We start from the raw sequence: 21,655 nt of genomic DNA on the forward strand, positions 1-21,655 counted from the left end.
GCAGCCACCAGACGAATTACTTAATGGTCGTAGATCCTTCTAGCATTGTCTAAGAATGTTCTGGCGTTGCCAGAATATTGTAGTGCTACCAGAATGTTCTCGTATTGCCACACCGTCATATATAAAAGCGCTCGCATGCTGCTAACGAGTCAGTCTTAATTAAAGCGTCAAACGAATAACTTCAGTGTGAACGAATTGTAAAGTGTGAAGTCATAGTAAATAAATTGTAGATTGTCGTTATTTAGAAGAACTGTGTTTTAATTGTCGGGTAATTAAAAACGCCTAAATATAAAAACGTAACAATTGGTGTCAGAAGTGGGATAACGAAAAAAATCTACAATGAAGTTTAATGAGCTTCGAGTGGAAGACCTAAAAAAGGAGTTGAGCAAACTGGAGCTGCCGACAACAGGCAATAAGGCCCAGCTTCAAAAGCGTCTACTGGAAGAGTTTGAACGGCGTAATATTGACATTGCGACGCATGAGTTTGATTATAAGGAAGACATTGATGAATCAATACTCGTCAATACCAGCAGTATAGAAACTCCGTCTGTGGCTTCGAGTGTTGTGGACTACACATCAATGCTCAGTGTTTTGAGCAAAATGATGGAGGAAAACTCTAGGAAAATCATGGATGAGAATTCTAGAAAAATGGAAGAAAATTCTAGAAAAATGGAAGAAAATTCTAGAAAAATGGAAGAAACTTCTAGAAAATTGCTGAAAGAAAATGCCCTACAAATGGAAGCAAGTTCAAGAAAATTGGAAGAAAAATTCGACAAAAATTCTAGAATTCTCAATGAAAAACTACAACAAATTTCTGAAGGCATGGAAAAACGTGTGGACCATATAGAAAATCAAATTGTGGAATTGGATAAGAAAGTTCTTTCTGTGGATGAGAAAATTATGGTTCATGATGAGAAGTTTCTGCACATCGAGAAAAAAATGTCAGAGCTGGAAATTAAAGGTGGTCCAGTGCGCGTCATCGAGGGCTCAAAAATCAAAACTCCTGTTTTCGATGGCTCAACGTCATTTGATGTCTTCAAATTCCAATTCGAAATGGTTGCTTGTAGAAATTTGTGGAATGACGATGATAAAGCAATTGAACTTCTATTGGCATTAAAGGGCAATGCTGCTGATGTGATACAAAGCATTCCCGCTGCTTCTAGAAATAACTATAATGAAGTAATAGCGGCACTTCAACGCAAGTATGGTGGAGAGCACAAGCAGGACATCTTCAGAATGGAATTGAGAGGAAGAATCCAGAAATCGAATGAAACCCTACAAGATTTCGCAACAGAAGTTGAGCGGCTAGTGCTTTTGACATACCCAGGTGAGAGTCATCCTCTTGTGGACCGCATCAAGATTGAAACCTTCGTCAATGGAATTCGAGACCCAGATATAAAATGTGCAACATATGCGTCACAAAAGGCTACATTCGCTGAAACAGTAACATTCGCACTTGCACAGGAGACTGCGAGATTGCTAGCGCGCCCTCAAATTCACAAGGTACGCAGAGTAGAGACCGAGTGTGAAGAATCGAAATCGGTCATTGAATTGGTAAAAGAGGCTCTAAAGCAGATAATGCAAGAAATGAAGCAGCAAGCAAATAAATCTAGAATGAAATGCTATAACTGTGATAAGGCTGGACATCTTTCCCGGGAATGTAAAGCGTGGCGTAAAACGTCGGGGTCAATCTCGCCATCTCCATTAAACAATAATCAGAAGAAGGCGACCACAAAGCCAAGCGACTCAAATTCAAATTTTGCGGATAATAGAAAAGGTGGCAAACAAGTTATTGATCAAGCCTTGACACGACGGCATTGCAATGTAGAAAGCAGACGCTACTCGAAGGCTGAACCAAAGGAGACAGTTGTAAATGTCAGGCAGTTACACATCGAATCTGGCACAGACTGGTCAACAGAGCAACGTAAAGATCCCATTCTGAGAAAAATTATTTCCGCAAAACAAGAAACTAAGAAACCCAGCAAGAAAGACATCGCAGCCGAAAGTCCACTTATGAAATCATACTGGGCTCAATGGGATAGTTTAGTTCTAGTCAATGGATCCCTGCAACGTAAATGGGAAAGCGAAGATGGCAAGAGCAGCCGAAATTTAATCATCGTTCCAGATTCCAAAATAAGAGATGTTTTGGCGGAGTTCCATAATGGTCCCAGTGGAGGTCATCTGGGAATAACCAAAACCGCCGAGAAAGTGAAGCAACGATTCTACTGGGTTGGATGCCAGAAATCAATTGCTGAATGGGTAGCCAATTGCGAGAAGTGCATGAAGGCGAAAGGTCCAACAAGGAAATGTCGAGGTCCTATGCAAGAATATAGACCAGGAGCCCCGTTTGAAAGAATAGCAATGGACGTGGCAGGCCCTTTCCCAGTAAGTGATTCTGGAAACCGTTATGTCCTTGTGGTCATGGATTACTTCAGCAAATGGCCGGAGGTGTATGCAATTCCAAACCAAGAAGCAAAAACGATTGTGGATGTTGTCAACAAAAACTGGATATGTCGCTACGGTGTGCCGTCCGAGATTCACTCAGACCAGGGAAGAAATTTTGAATCGGCCATATTCAAAGAGATGTGTGAATCCCTTGGTATCAAGAAAACGAGGACTACACCATTACATCCACAATCCGATGGCATGGTAGAAAGGTTTAATCGCACTCTGGAGGAACATCTTCGAAAAGTAGTGGACAACGGCCAGAGGGACTGGGACGAGCATATACCAAAGTTTTTGCTGTCGTATAGATCTGCCATTCATGATTCCACCTCTCGAACACCGGCCAATGTTCTATTCGGAACTGAGTTGAAGTTGCCTGGTGATCTGATATTCGGTGCTAAACCTAATGAGCTCGCCATGGAAGAAAACAGAAACGACATCCCAAACACTTTCGGTGAAGTTCACGAATCAGTGCGCAACAAAATAAAAATGGTCAGCAACAGAATGAAGGCGAGATACGATCGTGCTGTAAATACTGAAGGCTTCCAAGAAGAAGAATTGGTTCTGCTATTTAACCCGCAACGAAAGAAAGGATTGTGTCCTAAACTGCAAACACAGTGGGAAGGCCCATACAAAGTCATCAAGAAGATCAATGATGTTGTATACCGGATTCAGAAGGACGACAGCCCTAGATCAAAGATGAAAGTTGTACATCTGGAACGATTGGCTCCTTACGGAACAGGTTCTGTGCCTGTTCGGGACGAACAGGCTTAAGCGGGAGGCAGTGTTACGAATTTGATAATTATAGATATAAGTTTATTTAAATTAGTTTCCGTTAATTTAAAATTTAAAATTGTAACGATAAAATTTCGCTATCACTTGTTGGAATCATCTATTCATTTTCTAGTATTTTCCTGAATTTCTTTTATGTTCTTTTGTTTGCTTACCGAAATGTTAGTTTTTACTCTCTCATAGAATAACAACCCCTTTGCTTTGTTATTTTGCTTTCTCATTTCATCTCATTGTCTATTGTCATTGTTGTTGTAGTAATGCGAGCATATATCTATGTGAGTGTGTATGTGTTTGGCAGCCACCAGACGAATTACTTAATGGTCGTAGATCCTTCTAGCATTGTCTAAGAATGTTCTGGCGTTGCCAGAATATTGTAGTGCTACCAGAATGTTCTCGTATTGCCACACCGTCATATATAAAAGCGCTCGCATGCTGCTAACGAGTCAGTCTTAATTAAAGCGTCAAACGAATAACTTCAGTGTGAACGAATTGTAAAGTGTGAAGTCATAGTAAATAAATTGTAGATTGTCGTTATTTAGAAGAACTGTGTTTTAATTGTCGGGTAATTAAAAACGCCTAAATATAAAAACGTAACAATATGTTTAATAAGATTATTATTTATCATTTGTTATTGTAGTGTATTATGTAGTGTAGTGTATTATTATATATTTTTTGATAAAAATAAATAAATTATACAAAATTCATAGAATTTTGGCTTTGACTTTCAATTTGAAGTGAGGATATCATTCATACAAATTTAGGTTGAAAAGTATTTGCAACGATGTTAATTTTGAATTTGACTCGCATCGAAAATTGTTTGACAAATTATTGAGTAGCGATGCATTTCAATTTGGAGGATAACACTTGAGATATTATTGCTAATGTGTTGAATTTCACTGTTGAGGGTAATGTCTGTTTTTTGTTGAGAACGCGATTTTCTCAACAATTTCTCAACTTGAATATTACCCTAATCCTTTGAAAAAATGTTTGAAAAATTGTTGAAATTTAGCATTTTTCAAACGTTTGTGTTTATTGGGTACCCTTAACAGTAAAATTCTATACAATAGCAATAATTTCTCAAGTGTTATCCTCAAATTGAAATGCATCGCTACCCAACAATTTCTCAAACAATTTTCGATGCGAGTCAAATTAAAAATTAACATTCCCAATAAACATAAACGTTTGAAAAATGCTAAATTTAAACAATTTTTCAAACATTTTTTCAAAGGATTAGGGTAATGTTCAAGTTGAGAAATTGTTGAGAAAATCGCGTTCTCAACAAAAAACAGACATTACCCTCAACATTAGCAATAATATCTCAAGTGTTATCCTCAAATTGAAATGCATCGCTACTCAATAATTTGTCAAACAATTTTCGATGCGAGTCAAATTCAAAATTAACATCGTTGCGAATACTTTTCAACCTAAATTTGTATGAATGATATCCCCATTTCTAATTGAAAGTCAAAGCCAAAATTCTATGAATTGTATATAATTTATTCATTTTCATCAAAATAAAATATATAATAATACACTACACTACATAATACACTACCCCTGCCAACATTTCAAAGTTCCATTTCATCCTCATCGCTACCACAGACTCGTAAGTGACACTGCAACAATCGCCAACTGTGATAGTATTTTGCCATCACTATTCGCATGAAAGTATTTTGTGAAACACCAAGCACAACTAGCATCTTATAATTTATTTAAATAAAAATGATAATGAAGTGCTGAAAACATAGTTATTTCGCTTAAAATTGTGAAAGGTACATCGGTGAACAATTTTTGACTTTCCAAATGGAATAAAGTGATAGTTTTTCAAATATTTTCCAGACACGCTGCCTCCATTCGGAATAAAAGCACTCGCTGATAGACACTACAACATGTAATTTGCAACTTGTAACTCAACATCAATCTTTTATTAATGCATAAAAATATGTTAAACGTGATGTGATAGTCGTATAAATGTTATATTTATGAGAATTTATAAATTTTTAATAAAATTAATAAACATCTAAATAATCGTGTTTTACTTGACCACAATGATTCTTTTACAACTATCTTACAATGCACTTTTTATGATTGTTTGAAGGGGCTCTTATTGGGGTCGTTCTAAATTTATTAAAAAAGGCACCTAATAATTGCACTCATGCGATACTTTTTTGTAGTAACTTGGCGTGGTACAACTTCTCAATAGTGACGGCGCTTTTCCGACGAGTTTTGGATATCGTATACGACTGTTTTCGACGTAGTGGGGATTCTCAGAAGCGCCCCCAAATTCAAAAAATGTTGGCAGGGACAATACCAATTGATAAATAATAATCTTATTAAACATATCAACAAATAAGAACAAAAAAAAACAACACAACTTTAAATATCTTAAACATTATTAGTAAACACTTTTGCATTGATAATTCGATTTCCTTCCTTTTGGTGTCATAAAACAGCATTAAAATTTATTAACATGCGGGCAATTTGAAATTAGGAACGTGATGGACCGCGTGTTAGCTTATGGCGTTTTCTTTTCTTGTAAAAAATGCACACTTTTTTTGCATTTTGCCCGGAAAATGTACTCTTTAGGTTCTTTTCTAAAAAAACAGGCAAAAGTGCGAAAAGGCTTCGAATTCTGTTGTGAAAATAGCGCCACGCATCGAGGCAAATTACGGGCATTTTCAGCACTGCCAACAAATGAGAGTGCTGCGATTGCCCTGTTTCCTTCTTTGAATTCTTTTCTGCCCGCTGAAATGATAGCATTTTTTTAGGTTTCTGGTAACATTTTAAAAATGCGCATTCTGTACAGACAAAATGAAGGCAAAGCACTTTTTTCAGAAAAGAAAACACCATTAGATTTCCAGCAGAAGGAATTCACATAATATCCATTTTAAGCTGATAATAGGATGTAAATTAAACTGACGATATGATGCACATTTTCATCCAGAAGTTAATGATATGGAATAATATCAAGTTTTTAACAATTTTAATTGGTTGCACTTTGAAATCTTTCAGAAAACTTTTTCTGATAAGCCATTCATTTTTCATCGGCCAGCTTCATAATGTTTGCACGAATGTAGCATCCAAAGATTTTAGTTTTCTGCAAAGAGATTTAAATTTAGTGACTTCTCTAAAGTGCTGATTTAATTTTTCATATTGACGTACCAATTATTATAAACTATTTGAAGCAGTTCCAGTTAATTATCCACCATTTTTCATCGGTCAGCTTTTTAATATTTTCAAGAACGTAGAATCCATAAATTTAGTTTTCGGCAAAGAGATATACATTTAGTGACTTCCTTAAAATTTTTCACTTGCCTATTATTATAAACTATTTGGAGAAAATTCAGTTATTTGTCTAAAATTTTCCATTTTTTTATTTCTTCCACTTGACCACGAACTTCGTTGCCCAAAGATGTATTAAAAACCACATGGTTTTTGCGTTGCATTTTTAGGGTAGTGTTTTGTCAAAGTTTTCTCATATTATCTCAACACCTTTTCAATGATTTCGTCAACATTTTGGCAAATTGAATGTAATGCGCTTTACAGACTATCAGTTATTCCGGACGACAGTGATAGTGTCGAACATATCCCATATATTGTGCACACTATAAGTTAAGTCCGAAGGCATAATCGATACTGCTGCCTGTTTATGGGATCGATAACACATTTACCGATTATTTAGTTATCGCCGACAAGTCGTATCGATCCGACACACTGTGACAGCCTGTTTCTGTATGTCGAACGAGTTCAATCGATCGACTGAAATGCATAGAAACAGCTGTTTTTTGGTAATAAATTCAGCTGTTTGTTTCCATTTTAGGCGATCGACAGAGCTCATTCGACATACAGAAACAGGCTGTAATGCGCTTTATAGACTATCAGTTATTCCGGACGGAATGTCGGTGTTTGTAAAGAATCTTACAGTGTGTCGGGTCGATACGACTTGTCGGCGGTGACTAAATAATCGGTAAATGTGTTATCGATCCATAAACATGCAGCAGTATCGATTATGCCTTCGGACTTATTTTATAATGTGCACAATATATGGGATATGTTCGACACAAGCACTGTCGTCCGGAATAACTGATAGTCTGTAAAGCGCATAAGATTCTTTACGAACACCGACATTCCGCCCGGAATAACTGATAATCTGTAAAGCGCATAATACATATAAAGGGTGATTTGTTAAGAGCTTGATAACTTTTTTTTTAAAAAAAAGTATAAAATTTGCAAAATCTCATCGGTTCTTTATTTGAAACGTTAGATTGGTCCATGACATTTACTTTTTGAAGATAATTTCATTTAAATGTTGACCGCGGCTGCGTCTTAGGTGGTCCATTCGGAAAGTCCAATTTTGGGCAACTTTTTCGAGCATTTCGGCCGGAATAGCCCGAATTTCTTCGGAAATGTTGTCTTCCAAAGCTGGAATAGTTGCTGGCTTATTTCTGTAGACTTTAGACTTGACGTAGCCCCACAAAAAATAGTCTAAAGGCGTCAAATCGCATGATCTTGGTGGCCAACTTACCGGTCCATTTCTTGAGATGAATTGTTCTCCGAAGTTTTCCCTCAAAATGGCCATAGAATCGCGAGCTGTGTGGCATGTAGCGCCATCTTGTTGAAACCACATGTCAACCAAGTTCAGTTCTTCCATTTTTGGCAACAAAAAGTTTGTTAGCATCGAACGATAGCGATCGCCATTCACCGTAACGTTGCGTCCAACAGCATCTTTGAAAAAATACGGTCCAATGATTCCACCAGCGTACAAACCACACCAAACAGTGCATTTTTCGGGATGCATGGGCAGTTCTTGAACGGCTTCTGGTTGCTCTTCACTCCAAATGCGGCAATTTTGCTAATTTACGTAGCCATTCAACCAGAAATGAGCCTCATCGCTGAACAAAATTTGTCGATAAACACATTTCGAACCGAACACTGATTTTGGTAATAAAATTCAATGATTTGCAAGCGTTGCTCGTTAGTAAGTCTATTCATGATGAAATGTCAAAGCATACTGAGCATCTTTCTCTTTGACACCATGTCTGAAATCCCACGTGATCTGTCAAATACTAATGCATGAAAATCCTAACCTCAAAAGAATCACCCTTTATATCGGTCGATAAATCATATATGTATACACTTTCGTGAAGTTGCCTAAATATTGCTTCAGGTTTAAATGTTTGACATATTTTTTTGTTGCATAGTCTACTTAAATTTTAAGTCTAGGGATGTTTTCTTTTAGGACTGGATGCAACATTTGTATGGGCTATCCAGAACATCGTTGCACTGGTGTTCTATCCAGAACATCTCATCAGTGCAAGTCGCGCCGATATTGCCAGATTGTATTTTGATAAAGTGACGCTTCTTCGATTCACAATAGCAATTTATTGTGACTAATTTATGGAAAAACATGAAATTCAAAGTGCTACAGTGTCATAAATAATCCCAGCAGTAAATATTTATTACTATTTGGGCACTTGATACATTAAAAATGCAAAATTTCACCTCTTTTTGTGATTGTTTTTAAACAGCTGATGAGAGTGTTGCATATTTTTGGAGATGTCCTGGATAAACGAGTACTCTGTTTTCTTTTAGTCCTTCACGGCTTAGGGTATCCAGTGCTAAAAGAAAACAGCCCTTCTGTAGATTTTGTAGTAGCCTAATAAATTGTGTCCAGATCGAGTCAGATTTAGATGTATGTACTTGGGACAAACATTTTTATATATAGCACCTAAAGGTGAGTATTAAGTACGAGTTTAGCTGCTAAAGTGAAAACTAAATCAGCAAAAAAGTCATCAAATTATACATAGTTGTTGAAAATTTTATTATAACTTGATGGGGAATAGCCCAAAGCAAATTTTCGTAAAGTTTGTTTTCCTTAAAGTGGATTAATTCAGAAAAGTAATCGTGAAAAAATGGCGATTTTAGCGGCTAAAGGTAAGTACTATGTTCGCTTTTCGCGTTGAAATTTTCGTAGTTACTTTATTAAAACAGTTCAATATATACCAGATAAATTAATTCAATTGATGCGCATTTTCTTGCTCCTCTAGATTTCGACAAGACTTTACAGGAATAAGTTTGTTTTCATCTATAATTTTGATTATTTAAGGAAAAGTAATCGCGAAAATAATGTGGTTTTCAACTCGAAAACCGAACATAGTACACACGGATTTGATTTGGTATCGAAGTTGATACATTACCATCGGTAAGTATTACCACAACCCAAGTAGTACGATTGTGGATGACAGTCTTTTGTAGAAGTTGCTACGCAATCCATGATGGAGGGTACATAAGATTCGGTCTGGCCGAACTTACGGCAGTATATGCTTGTTTATTGATCATATTTTCAGTTTCAATCAATTTTTTAATTGGATTGTATTGAAGATATTGAGTACTCATTTAATTGTAACGAGTACTCAAAAAATTAGTAAGTCACGATCACGAGTACTTGTAATCAAATACTCGTTACTTTCCCAACACCATGATTTATTATTAAAAATTATGGCTAATACTGGTGTTTTACCATTTGTTCGTGGAGTAGATTTTACAAAAAATGACTTTAGTGTAAGTAGAAAAGTTAAAATTTTATATGTACTGATATATTGTGTATCTGCAGCATTTGAGGCCATTTGAATTGTGCCTGAAAAGTCCATCTCGAAGCAGTACTAGTCATTTTAAAATGCATATAAAATGAATGAAAATTTAGTTAATGGTATTTGTCATCTACTTCGCAGCAAAACGTATCCAGGCACTGTGCTATATACATTGTTTGTTTATAAACAAAATGTTTTCCGTCTCGGCCTTCGTTTAAAACATCCAAAAAAGATTTATATTCAAAATAATGTTTACGTATATACTGATGGATATATACAATTTGGGAACAAATCTACTTTAGTACAAGTTGTTAAAAATAAACAATTTTTTTTTTGACTATAGAGAAGGGATTTCAAATCGAAAATGTACAGTCAAAAAATTGGCGAAAAAGCCTAATTTTCGAGATATCGACATCTTAAAATCGGTATTTTCCTTTATATTTTCCTTAATTCTGACAGCAATTTTTCGTGAAATGAATAAAATTCCGTTTTTTCGTATTTGGTAAAAATAGTACATTTTAAGCAGAAAATATTAAGTAAAAATTTTGCCGGAAGAGCGTAGTTTTCGAGAAACCGACCCTTAAAAATTGTGTATACCCTATGGACAAGGTCCAAAGTGGGCTAACGCGAACGCAAAGAGGATAGGGGTTTGAGACTTTTCCCTGTGGACAGAGTCCAAAGTGGGCTAACGCGAACCCAGGACCTTTCCGGGTCCATGTTATTCTAAATATATTACTTTTAGGATGATTATGTGCGATGGATACTAAATCCAATATACGTGGCAATGAAAACTTTAGGGGCCCGTAACTCTGAAAATATGTCTTTCCTCCAAAAAGTGGTATATTACATTTTGTGTTTAGAATCGAAAAGTCTACACGCTGGCCAAAAATAGGACCAATCGGACCACTTGTACTAAATTAGATTTAAGCCTCAAAGAGCCACCGTGGTGCAATGGTTAGCATGCCCGCCTTGCATACACAAGGTCGTGGGTTCGATTCCTGCTACGACCGAACACCAAAAAGTTTTTCAGCGGTGGATTATCCCACCTCAGTAATGCTGGTGACATTTCTGAGGGTTTCTCTAAGTGGTTTCACTGGAATGTGGAACGCCGTTCGGACTCGGCTATAAAAAGGAGGTCCCTTGTCATTGAGCTTAACATGGAATCGGGCAGCACTCAGTGATAAGAGAGAGGTTCACCACTGTGGTATCACAATGGACTGAATAGTCTAAGTGAGCCTAATACATCAGGCTGCCACATAACCTAACCTAACCTAAGCCTCAAAGTTGCATTTATATTTCCATGAATACCGCGCATTTTAATGAGACGACAAAAATTTCGAAATTTCTAACTTTAGCAAATACTGATCTAAGCCTTGTAGACATACAAAAGTAAAGTCGAGTCATATACCTAACCTAACCTAACCATATTCGCTAACCCTCTCCTTCGATCGAATATCACATTTCAAGTATGTAGGAACTAATATCGAACCAAAACCCAGTCGATAGAAAAGTAGTAAGTCGATTTCGAATTAATATGGGTTTCTGTATTTTTAAAAGTTCGTTTCGTTTGTATGAGAAAACATTGATTATCCAAAATAAGTATATTCAATTTATTCATTCAAATTTTAACAATGTTTTTTACTTTTTTCTTGACACAGTGTATACGTTTGTTTCATACGCCAAAACATAAATATCTTTTATTACTGTTTTACTAAGATTCGCTCGTTTATAATGTTTGAAAGTTGTAATTGCTTTGTTTGATATTCGGCGAAATAGTTAAAAACTAAACACAATGTTTTTTCTATATTTCCCCAAGGCATATTAAGGAAGGTACCTTCAGTATTACAAAAAGGACAATATAAGCCGCCATATTGCCACTTTAATTGTCAGTCAAATTGAAGCGTTGTTCAACAAATGAGAAATTTAAAACAGAAAATCTTTAAATGTATCAATGTATGCTTCGAAATATGAGGAAATATGTTACGGTTCGCAAGAACAAGTGTCACCATTTTAAAGAAATTTGAATATTTACATTTTTTGTATAAAATAATTTATTTTGAATTTTTATTTGTCACAATTGTTAGTTAAACGTTGGCATAGCTACTAGCTACGCCTATGTTAACCCATCAACGCCCAAAATGAAACAGACGGACAAAAATTGATTTTATGGATTTTTATTAATTCTGTAACGACTAAATAAAAAGGTTTAAATAAAAAACTGACACTTTTCAGAAAATGTTTGCCCCCATTATGGGGGCATTGGGGAGATTAAGTATGCAATTCTCCATAATTCCCATAACCTGGTAGTACAATTTTAAATTTTTTATTACAATAAACTTGATAGTTTTAACTACACACATATTTTTTTTGATTTCAATCACGAAAATCGCGGATTCAATCATTTTTTAATTGAAATGTCTTCAATCACGAAAATGATAGTATCAATCACCCATTTTGATTGAAAACCAACACGATTATCAATTAAAAATTTAATTGACATTTGTCACGGAATCAATAAATTGTGTGATTGAATCAATTAAAAACGTGATTGATTTTTAACATAAAATTCAATCACAGTTTTAATTGAATCAATTAAAACTTTAATTAATTTCGCGACAAAAATCAATTAACTATTTGATTCATTCAATTAAATAATTAATTGAAATTGGCTATAAATTTCAATCAAAAAATTTATATATTGCACTCCCAAAATCTTATTTAGTTTTATTTGAAATAAAAGAAAATATGTGTTTCTTATAAAAAATATTTAATATTTTATTATTTTTTGAATTATGCAATAGAAAAATAAATGTGGTTCTTGTCATTTCTGTTTTGTTCTAACATAACTTACAAATACAATTACTATTAATAACAACTATAGGGTGAACAAATAAACTATATAAATCATTATCTTCCTTATAATAATAACCATGCCAGCATGTTCCTTCTAATGTGTAGATGCGCCTAGATTTCCAATAAATCAGCAGCCTGTAAGCTAAATTAGTTTTTCTGAAAATAAACAGAATAATTCGAATTTAATTTTGTTCAATTAAAAGTTAATTTTGTTAAACATTACCTGCATAGAATATCAAGTTCTATTCTTAGTTCCAGTTTGCAGATTTATAATCTTCTTTTGCAGTTGTAGTCTTTTAGCATAAAAAGGTGTATTAAGGAGCTCGGTAATTTAATTTTAGTAACAATTCCTTTCCAAGATTTCCACACATTGAAATCGTCTATTAAAATTTGAACCAATCAAAGACAAAAGTAATGGGAAAACAATGTAAAATACGGAATTATATTCATGATACTTTGCAAATTCTGGAAATAAAAAAAAAAATAAATGGAAAATACATATTTTTATTATTTTCGGATATTTTTCATATTTTTAAATTTAAAAGAAAGAACTTTTTTACCTTTACATAATTCAGCTCATTAGTTTATATATCAGATATACTGCTCTCTACTTGGGTTCAAACTGAAAAAGGCAGGTAAAACAAAAATGCAATTTAATGCCAACGCCACTTCGCAACTTCAAGGTGAATCTTCCAACAAACCCATACCGCTCTTGGTTTTAAGAAAACTATAAGTGAAAAAAATTATAATTTTAGAAGATCAATACGGTACCCACTTTTTTATTGCAAACATATTCTTATATATTTGATAAAATTATGGAGTTGATGGGATTGATTGGTCAATTTCACGAAATAAAATTGGTCACTAAAAGAAATGAATAAAAAATATATTATTTTAGTCCGTTTAATGTAAACAGGCTTCAATGGAAAACGGTATTCACATTTCACAATTTAATAAACGTAGATTGTTTTCCATTTTTACAATACCACAAAACACAAACACAGGTAATTTCAAATGCGTTCTCTCATATAGTTTTTTCAAACCTTTACCACGTGGCCATTTGTTGTTGCACACTTTATTTATTTCAACCCTTTGCTATGATTTGTTGTTGCGTTCAAAATATGTATGCACACATTTTGAATGCAGCAGACAGAATGTCGCCAATCATGTTTTTCATTTTACGCGAAAAACAAAAACCCAACCGTTCGTTACGAGTTACTTCTACAGACTGATCTCTCCATCATACATTGTTGAATAAATACCCATTCTCTTGTTCTCTTTTCGCTCTTTCCATTGCTCAAAATTATTCAATTTCAATCACAAAAGTGATTGGATCAATCACATGTGTAATTGGAAACGGAAAAAATTTCAATCACGTTTTTAATTGAAAATTATTTCCGAATTGATAAACAAATTGATTGAATCAATTAATATTTTAATTGGAAACGTAACAAATATCAATCATTTTTTTACTTAGTATTTATTCGGATTTGATTAAATAATTAATTTAATCAATTAACATATTAATTGAATCCGTTTCCAAATTCAATTAAGTATTTAATTGAAAAAATGTTGGTGATAATGTTTTGTGTGTAGAGGCTTTAATCTAAATAAGCTATAAATATTGTCCATATTGGTGGGGTCTAAAATACATTTTTATAAACTTCTTTAACATAAACGAAAAATACGAAAATTTGAGACAATTTTTGTACTGTATGTTTCTAGTAAATGGACATTTTGTACAAAAACTATAGCTGATACTTTTACGGGTTCTTTTTTGTATTTTTTCTCACACTTTGAAATATATTATAGGCAAAATAGCGCTTATTTTCGTAAAGCCATTTGGTCACAATTCATGAATCAAATTTTCAGAACAAGCTCATATAGCTCTTGAAATAATTGAGGTAGGTTTTCAAAATGACAATTTTTGTTCCACATGCTGTTAGTACAAATAAAAACAGAAGAAAAAGAAAAGTTTTTATCATTAGATTTATTTCGGTAGTGAAAGGGTTAACAACAAGAGCATAACGCACTGAATATGACACTTGTTTATAAAATGCGACCAAGTGTCTTTATTTATAGATCAGGTGCAGTATAAAGCTGTACAATTACAAAAATGACGGGTAGCTCAGAGTTGTTTGACTTTCAACATGTGTCCTCATATGGGACAGAGGGCGGTAATAATAATAAAAAATATTTGAACATAAGCAAATACTGACATTAAAAGATCTACTCAAACGAAAAATTGTAATATGGCCGGAAGACTTAATTTTGGAGCCTATATTGATTACTTGTTTTCAAAGATATTACTTTCCCTACGTAGGCTCTAAAGTAATAACATGTATTTATCGTTGTTTGTCAGGAGAAACCTTGCATTTGGTTTACTTATATCAAATATTTGCTACTGTGTTGAAGTGGTTTCGGTTACGACTTGGGAGAATATGCATAAGCTGAAAAGCATATACAATTCAGTTTGGGTCGATTTTACCACGTTTCGGAACAAGCTATTCATTGGAATGCATTTTGCACTGTATGTTCAATCACGGAACCCGATTTTTATAGGGCTATTCAACCAAGGTTGTTTTTTCTTGATAAGGTGTTCTTCTCCAGATCGACTCGCAATCCACAGATTATGTTGCCTACCATATAGCATTCTATATGCGAACGTTCCTTCATTGTCCGCGTTGCTCGTATAAGGAAAAGGTAGTCTAACCTTTAAACCTTCGCAGTTTCAGTTTTCCCATTAATGTTTTAGAAACTAGGTTCTTGGAGTTTTCTTTAACACGGATATAATCATTGATATTTTATTTATTTATTTCCATTTATTTAAGCAATTCAAAGCCTCTAAAGGGCCAATTTGACGAATTACAATGTACTACTCTAACGGACATTACAATATTATATTAAAATATAAAGCATCAATTACTAAAAAATATAAAAAACAACAATCTCATATGAACAATTGAATCAGCAATCTTATATCAATTACATTATATATAAATATATTTTTTTTGTTTTGTTTTTTTTTTTCTTTTTTTTTGCATTATTATATGCTCGTATGTATGAAATTTGATAATGTTCTTGGATTCCATTGAAATATCGCATTATCAACGGGTGTTCCATAACTCTAAATTCACATTTACAAGTCCTTTGGCTGGGTATCCATTTCTCAATGCTTCTATATCTCCTACTATATCTTAATATGTATTTAACCTATACTTAATATTTATAAACATATTTTATTATTAGTTCTTTTTTCTACATATTTGTCTTTAAGATGTTATCTAGTTATTTTTGTTTATATACATTAGCGTAGCTAGACAATTTTCCTAGGGGGGGGGCTATAGCCCCCCTAGCTAAAAATTTATAGACTGAACTTATAGGTTCAATTAATGTTTTATTTCATAAAATTGAATAAAAAATTAGACATCAAAATAACTCGACAATTAATTTATAATAAAGCAACTAAAAGTAGTTCCACACTTTTCCCAGCAAAAAAAAATGTGAGTTGTTCTAGAGGCACAACTTTAAAAGTACTTCCAAAAATGTCCTCAATTATTTTAACTACACAGGAAGTTTTTTTACTTCATTTTTCATATTTCATATTTTAATGTGTAATTTTTTGTTTTCTTTTTTTCAAATAGTTTAAAAAAAGAGTAAGAATAAATAAATTGGTACAAATTATTCAAAGTTTGCCACAAAACTGCTAAATCCATTATAGAAAAATCGATAATTTTGGAAATTATTCGAGGAAAAACGTTTCAAACAAGCGTCAGAATGCATTAAAAATCATAAAAACAATATAAAAATTTTTTATTTGGGAAAATATCACAAAATTTTTTAATTTACATTCAAAACACTGAATTCGGATCTCACCTTAAGAAGTGATGCAAATTCATTGCAACGGTTTTTGAAACGGTGGACATTTGTCCTATGACAAGCTCATATTACATTCATTGCTTCTCCGCCAATTTTGCACCACTTCTAGACCCAAAAAGAACATTTTCACTACTTTTTGGCAACACTTTTTCGCAGCATTATTAAGATATTAATTTATGAAAGAATAGTTTTAATATCAATTACTATTTTTTTAATTAAATTGACTAAACTAAATCAATCATAAGTTCAACCACAGCTTTATTTCATAAATATCTGTCTTCAAACATTGCCATCGGCAACTGCTACCACAACCCAAGTAATTCGATTGTTCATGAAAGTCTTTAGCAGCGTTGCCAGAATTGTTTCACAAAAAACCGCTAGATTTGTCCAAAAAACTAGCCAAAAAAAGCTAAAAAATTTTAAAAAATAGCTAGAAAAAAAGCTAAAATGTTTTGTATCAAAAGTCACATTTTTGATTGAAATTTAACAAACTTAAAGGCTTTATTTCACTTAAAATGCATATTATTTTAATTGTATTCATTTTATTTCAATTTCTGTGAGACTGTAAGAAAATTTAAGTCATATTAGCTCTGTTTGCATACTCGATACATTTTGATTACTATCACAAATTTTTACTGGAAGTCCTTCGTTTATATTTCCTAGTAAAAACATTTTTCCCAGTAAACTTGCAATTGTCAGCTGGTTAATCATCAACAAGTCCAATGTGTGATATATTGCACAATGTCACATAGAACTGCATAAGAAAATATCAATATATTTCGTTTTAACTGAATTAATGATAAATTCGTGAACGTGTACACTTCTCCTAATTTTACCCATGAGAATAAAACCCATTCTAACTGTCTTGCAAGTTTATATTGAATAACTTTTATTCGAAAATTTCCCATACAAACCTATTGTTGTCTAATTTTCGTAAATGTAAATCCATTCCATTAATATATAGCAGATTTGTTTTTATCCTATCACTACGAATTTTTTCATTGCATTTTTTGATATTAAAAAAAAAATACCACATTCAAAACTTTATTTCCTTAATTATTTCTATGTTCGGTTCCAAAGATTTTGTACACTAATGATTTTGGTATTGATTCCGAGTCAAATTTGAATTTATTCGTTTTTTCAGCTTTTTCTTCATGAGCTATCACAGTGCTTTAAAAACGTGCTAACGACAACTTAAATTTCCAAATTCAGACTCGACTTTAAGTAGAAATTATTCTATGTATACGTTTTTAAAATAAAATGTTGAAAAACCTCTTCTATTTTTGAACGCTATTTTGGTTTGTGGTCAAGATACAAAAACTCCACAAATTTAAAGACTATTTCATTAATTTTAATAATTTTTTAGAATTGACCCTAGCCTTCTTTCATGAAAAAATACCCATTTTTAAGTTGAATCACTTAACTATAAGGACAAAAAGAATTTATCGGCTATTGAAGAAGAGAAATTCACAAATGCTATTATAACCAAATTATAATAACATAAAAAGGATAAACGAGTCAAATGCTAATATTCCTAATAATTTACTGACAGTTTATATAAGGAATTGAAATATGTGGAAAACCTTATTCTGGCAGCAAGGTTTAGATAAAAACGAAGTTTTATCAATATTTCAATAGGAACATGTCGAAAATAAAAAAAGCCAAAATTAGCTAAAAGGGTCATGAAAAAAAGCCAGAAAAAAAGCTAAAAGCTACCCAGCAAAAACTCTCATTACCCGGTAATCTTGTAGGTAAGCCTATTTAAAAATTAATAACCACTTATTAATTGGCATCGCTTCGGATTACATTTACATATGCATGTCCTAGAAGGAAAGTACTTCTCCCCAGGCATACTTTCGGCCATAAAATAAGTAGTGCATTTAAAGCATATAATCACCTAATATGTAATGACTTATTCGTAGATACACCAAAGCTTGCAAAATAGCCACTTAATGTCTCAGGCAACCCAATCTCGAAAATATTGATTTCTATCGCCGATTACAATGGATCAAAATATGGCGAGTGATGCTGTAGTAGGAGAACTACTTGAATAGAATCGAATATTGTATAAATAAACAAAAAATCTAATAAATAATCTCAATAAGATTACACGCAAATTAATTTCGCACTTAAAATTGAAATAAATGTAGGTTGTTTAAGGGAGTTGGATTCGTGAATTACGTTATAATATATACAACTGCCTAAAAATTTTAGAATAGCAATTCGAAAATTACCGAGAAGTATTTATTTTTGTCATTACAAGTTAGTCATTATAACTCGACGCAATGTAATGCAACGTGTAATGTCAGCTTTACTCCTGGTAATGTCAATTGTAATGAGATGTGGTTTCCTAGTTTTTGCTGGGTAAATGCATTTTTCCCCCGCTAAACGTCTTCAAAAAAAGCCAAATCTAGCGGGAAAAAAGCTAAATTGGCAACGCTGGTCTTTAGCGGAACTTTGTGCGATTGTATATACTTGTTTAATTTTTACAAAAATTAAAAAAAACTATTGACATTTGTTGAAGAATGGAAAATCATAAATAGAGTTTCAAATTCTGGGGGGGGGCTAAAATTTTTCTGGGGGGTCTAAGCCCCCTCCCCAGAGGCCTTCCTACGCTTATGTATATACCATTTTGATGCACGATTTTAGGTCTATTTATTGACTTTTGTATCACTTAGTACGATAATAAATGAAATCGACTGAAATCGCAAACAATAATTTACACATATGTATGTATTTTTCAATTAATAGTTTTTCCTACCATTTTTTCTATTCTTCCCCATTTTATATTTTTTTCTTGTAAACTCCATAGAATGATAGACTCTCAATTGCAAACTCCTTCGATCCTAATCCAAAAAGCCCAACCCTGCGCCTGACCTCCTCCTTTCGACGAAAACTCTTTCGTATACGTTCGTATATTACTGCGAATCAGAATATTTTGGTAAACGGTACTTTTACCAACCAAAAGGTCCCTTTCCAGTGTATCCTTGGGTACAATTTCGCTTTTCCACCCTCCCAGATTGGCCAATTTATGTTAATTTCCATGTAGGATTGCAATATAAATTCTTCTTATTGGTGGCGCTGAAATGAATATTGATTCTAAATACTTACACTAGACTTACAAATGTTCTCAAAACGTCAGTTATCCCTCCTTATATGTGTAATAACGGCCTATCACCCGATTGGGGAATAATGGACCGTCATTGTAACCCATCTTACAACATTTCGTGTGGTACCGCACTCTAGGGCTTATCAAACCTACATATATAAAAAAACAGGAGAGTCTTAAGAATATGGTGTAATTTCCCTTATGATTATTACTTGTATGTTTGTTTTTTTTTTGTATTCAATTTATTTAGCTTCTCTTTCTATTTGTTTTTAGGATAATAAATTTCCCTCCGCGCTGAAACTAATGACACGGGTACAATGGCTGAACCTAGACTCGACTCACTTGAAAGATATTCCAGAAGAAATGGGAAATTTGCTGAAACTTGAACATTTAAGTCTCAAGAATAACGAATTGGAGAAGCTTTTTGGTGAACTCACAGAATTGACTTGTCTCCGTTCTTTGAATTTAAGAAGAAATTGCATAAAAAGTAGCGGAGTTCCACCTGAATTATTTTATTTGGAGGAACTTACTACCTTAGATTTGTCGCACAATAAACTAAAGGAAGTGCCTGAAGGCCTGGAAAAAGCCAAAAGTCTTTTGGTCTTAAACCTTAGTCACAACAACATAGAATCCATTCCAACTGCATTATTTATACACCTCACAGATTTACTGTTTTTGGATCTATCGCATAATAAGCTAGAAACATTGCCACCACAAACTAGAAGACTTGCAAACTTACAAACGCTAATACTAGCCGACAATCCTTTGGAACTATTTCAATTAAGACAACTACCATCACTTCAAAACCTTGAAGTGTTAAACATGCGAAATACACAACGCACACTTTTGAATTTTCCCACAACCTTAGATACATTGTCAAATTTGTCTGAGTTAGACTTATCTCAAAACAATCTTCCAAAAATTCCGGACTCTGTCTATAATTTGCCGAATTTAAAGAGATTAAACTTTAGTGAAAATGCCATAACAGAACTTAGTTCTAGCGTTGAGAACTGGCAGCGATTGGAAGTTCTTAATTTATCGCGAAATGAATTAAAAAGTTTGCCGGCTTCTTTGTGCAAGCTTACTCAGTTGCGTCGACTATATCTCAATGATAATCGGCTTGATTTTGAAGCAATCCCTTCGGGCATTGGAAAACTTTGTAGTTTGGAGATATTTTCTGCTTCTAACAATTTGCTAGAAATGGTTCCCGAGGGTTTATGTCGATGTGGGTCTTTGAAGCGCCTTAATTTGTCATCAAATCGTTTAATAACATTACCGGATGCTATCCATCTACTAGATGGACTCGACCAACTTGATTTGAGGAACAATCCCGACTTGGTGATGCCACCCAAGCCAACAGAAGCAACTAAAGGCTCTGGCGTCGAATTTTATAACATAGATTTTTCATTACAAACGCAACTAAGACTAGCAGGAGCTGCCGTCCCTCCTTCGGTTCCCGTTACTTCAACTCCAAAAGACTCAACGGCTCGTAAAATACGATTACGTCGCGGCCCTCGCACTGATTCCGCACAGGACTCTGCCAAAATATTGAAAGGTATGAAAGACGTGGCAAAGGATAAGGACGAAGCAGAGGCTAATCAGTCGTGGTGTAACGATCCAGATGAAACACGCCCGGAATCTTTAAAGCCCAAGAGATGGGATGAGTCTTTGGAGAAACCACAATTAGACTATTCGAAATTCTTTGAAAAGGAAGATGGCCAGTGCCCTGGGCTAACAATTTGGGAAATTGAAAATTTTCTTCCCAATAAAATTGAGGAAGTGGCACACGGAAAGTTCTACGAGGGCGACTGCTACATTGTATTGAAATCAAGCTACGATGACCTTGGTCAACTGAACTGGGAAATTTACTTTTGGATTGGTAATGAGGCAACTCTAGACAAGAGAGCATGTGCAGCAATACACGCTGTAAATCTAAGGAACTTCTTAGGTGCCCGTTGCCGCACAATACGTGAAGAACAAAGTAGGT

General features: G+C 33.8%; 1 protein-coding gene and 2 long non-coding RNA genes across 3 annotated transcripts in view; 1 reads left to right on the top strand and 2 right to left on the bottom strand.

The window, feature by feature from the left end:
• Positions 1–5,129: 5,129 nt before the first annotated feature.
• LOC142239461 (uncharacterized) lies at positions 5,130–6,752 on the bottom strand. Its single transcript, XR_012723044.1, has 2 exons — positions 6,400–6,752; positions 5,130–6,334 (listed from the first exon to the last, which is right to left on the bottom strand). It is a non-coding gene; the product is annotated as an uncharacterized LOC142239461 (long non-coding RNA).
• Positions 6,753–9,693: 2,941 nt separating this feature from the next.
• fliI (FLII actin remodeling protein) overlaps positions 9,694–21,655 on the top strand; it is a 38,993-nt gene continuing 27,031 nt past the window's right edge. The window contains exons 1-2 of the mRNA XM_075312975.1: positions 9,694–9,798; positions 19,942–21,649. Of these exons, the coding sequence (XP_075169090.1) occupies positions 9,736–9,798; positions 19,942–21,649 (1,771 nt within the window). The 5' untranslated portion in view covers positions 9,694–9,735. The remainder of the gene's footprint in view (positions 9,799–19,941; positions 21,650–21,655) is intronic.
• Positions 12,578–13,529, bottom strand: LOC142241335 (uncharacterized). Its single transcript, XR_012723582.1, has 3 exons — positions 13,241–13,529; positions 12,904–13,145; positions 12,578–12,836 (listed from the first exon to the last, which is right to left on the bottom strand). It is a non-coding gene; the product is annotated as an uncharacterized LOC142241335 (long non-coding RNA).

The sequence above is a fragment of the Haematobia irritans genome, chromosome 5, assembly GCF_050003625.1.
Source record: "Haematobia irritans isolate KBUSLIRL chromosome 5, ASM5000362v1, whole genome shotgun sequence".
Lineage (NCBI taxonomy): Eukaryota > Metazoa > Arthropoda > Insecta > Diptera > Muscidae > Haematobia > Haematobia irritans.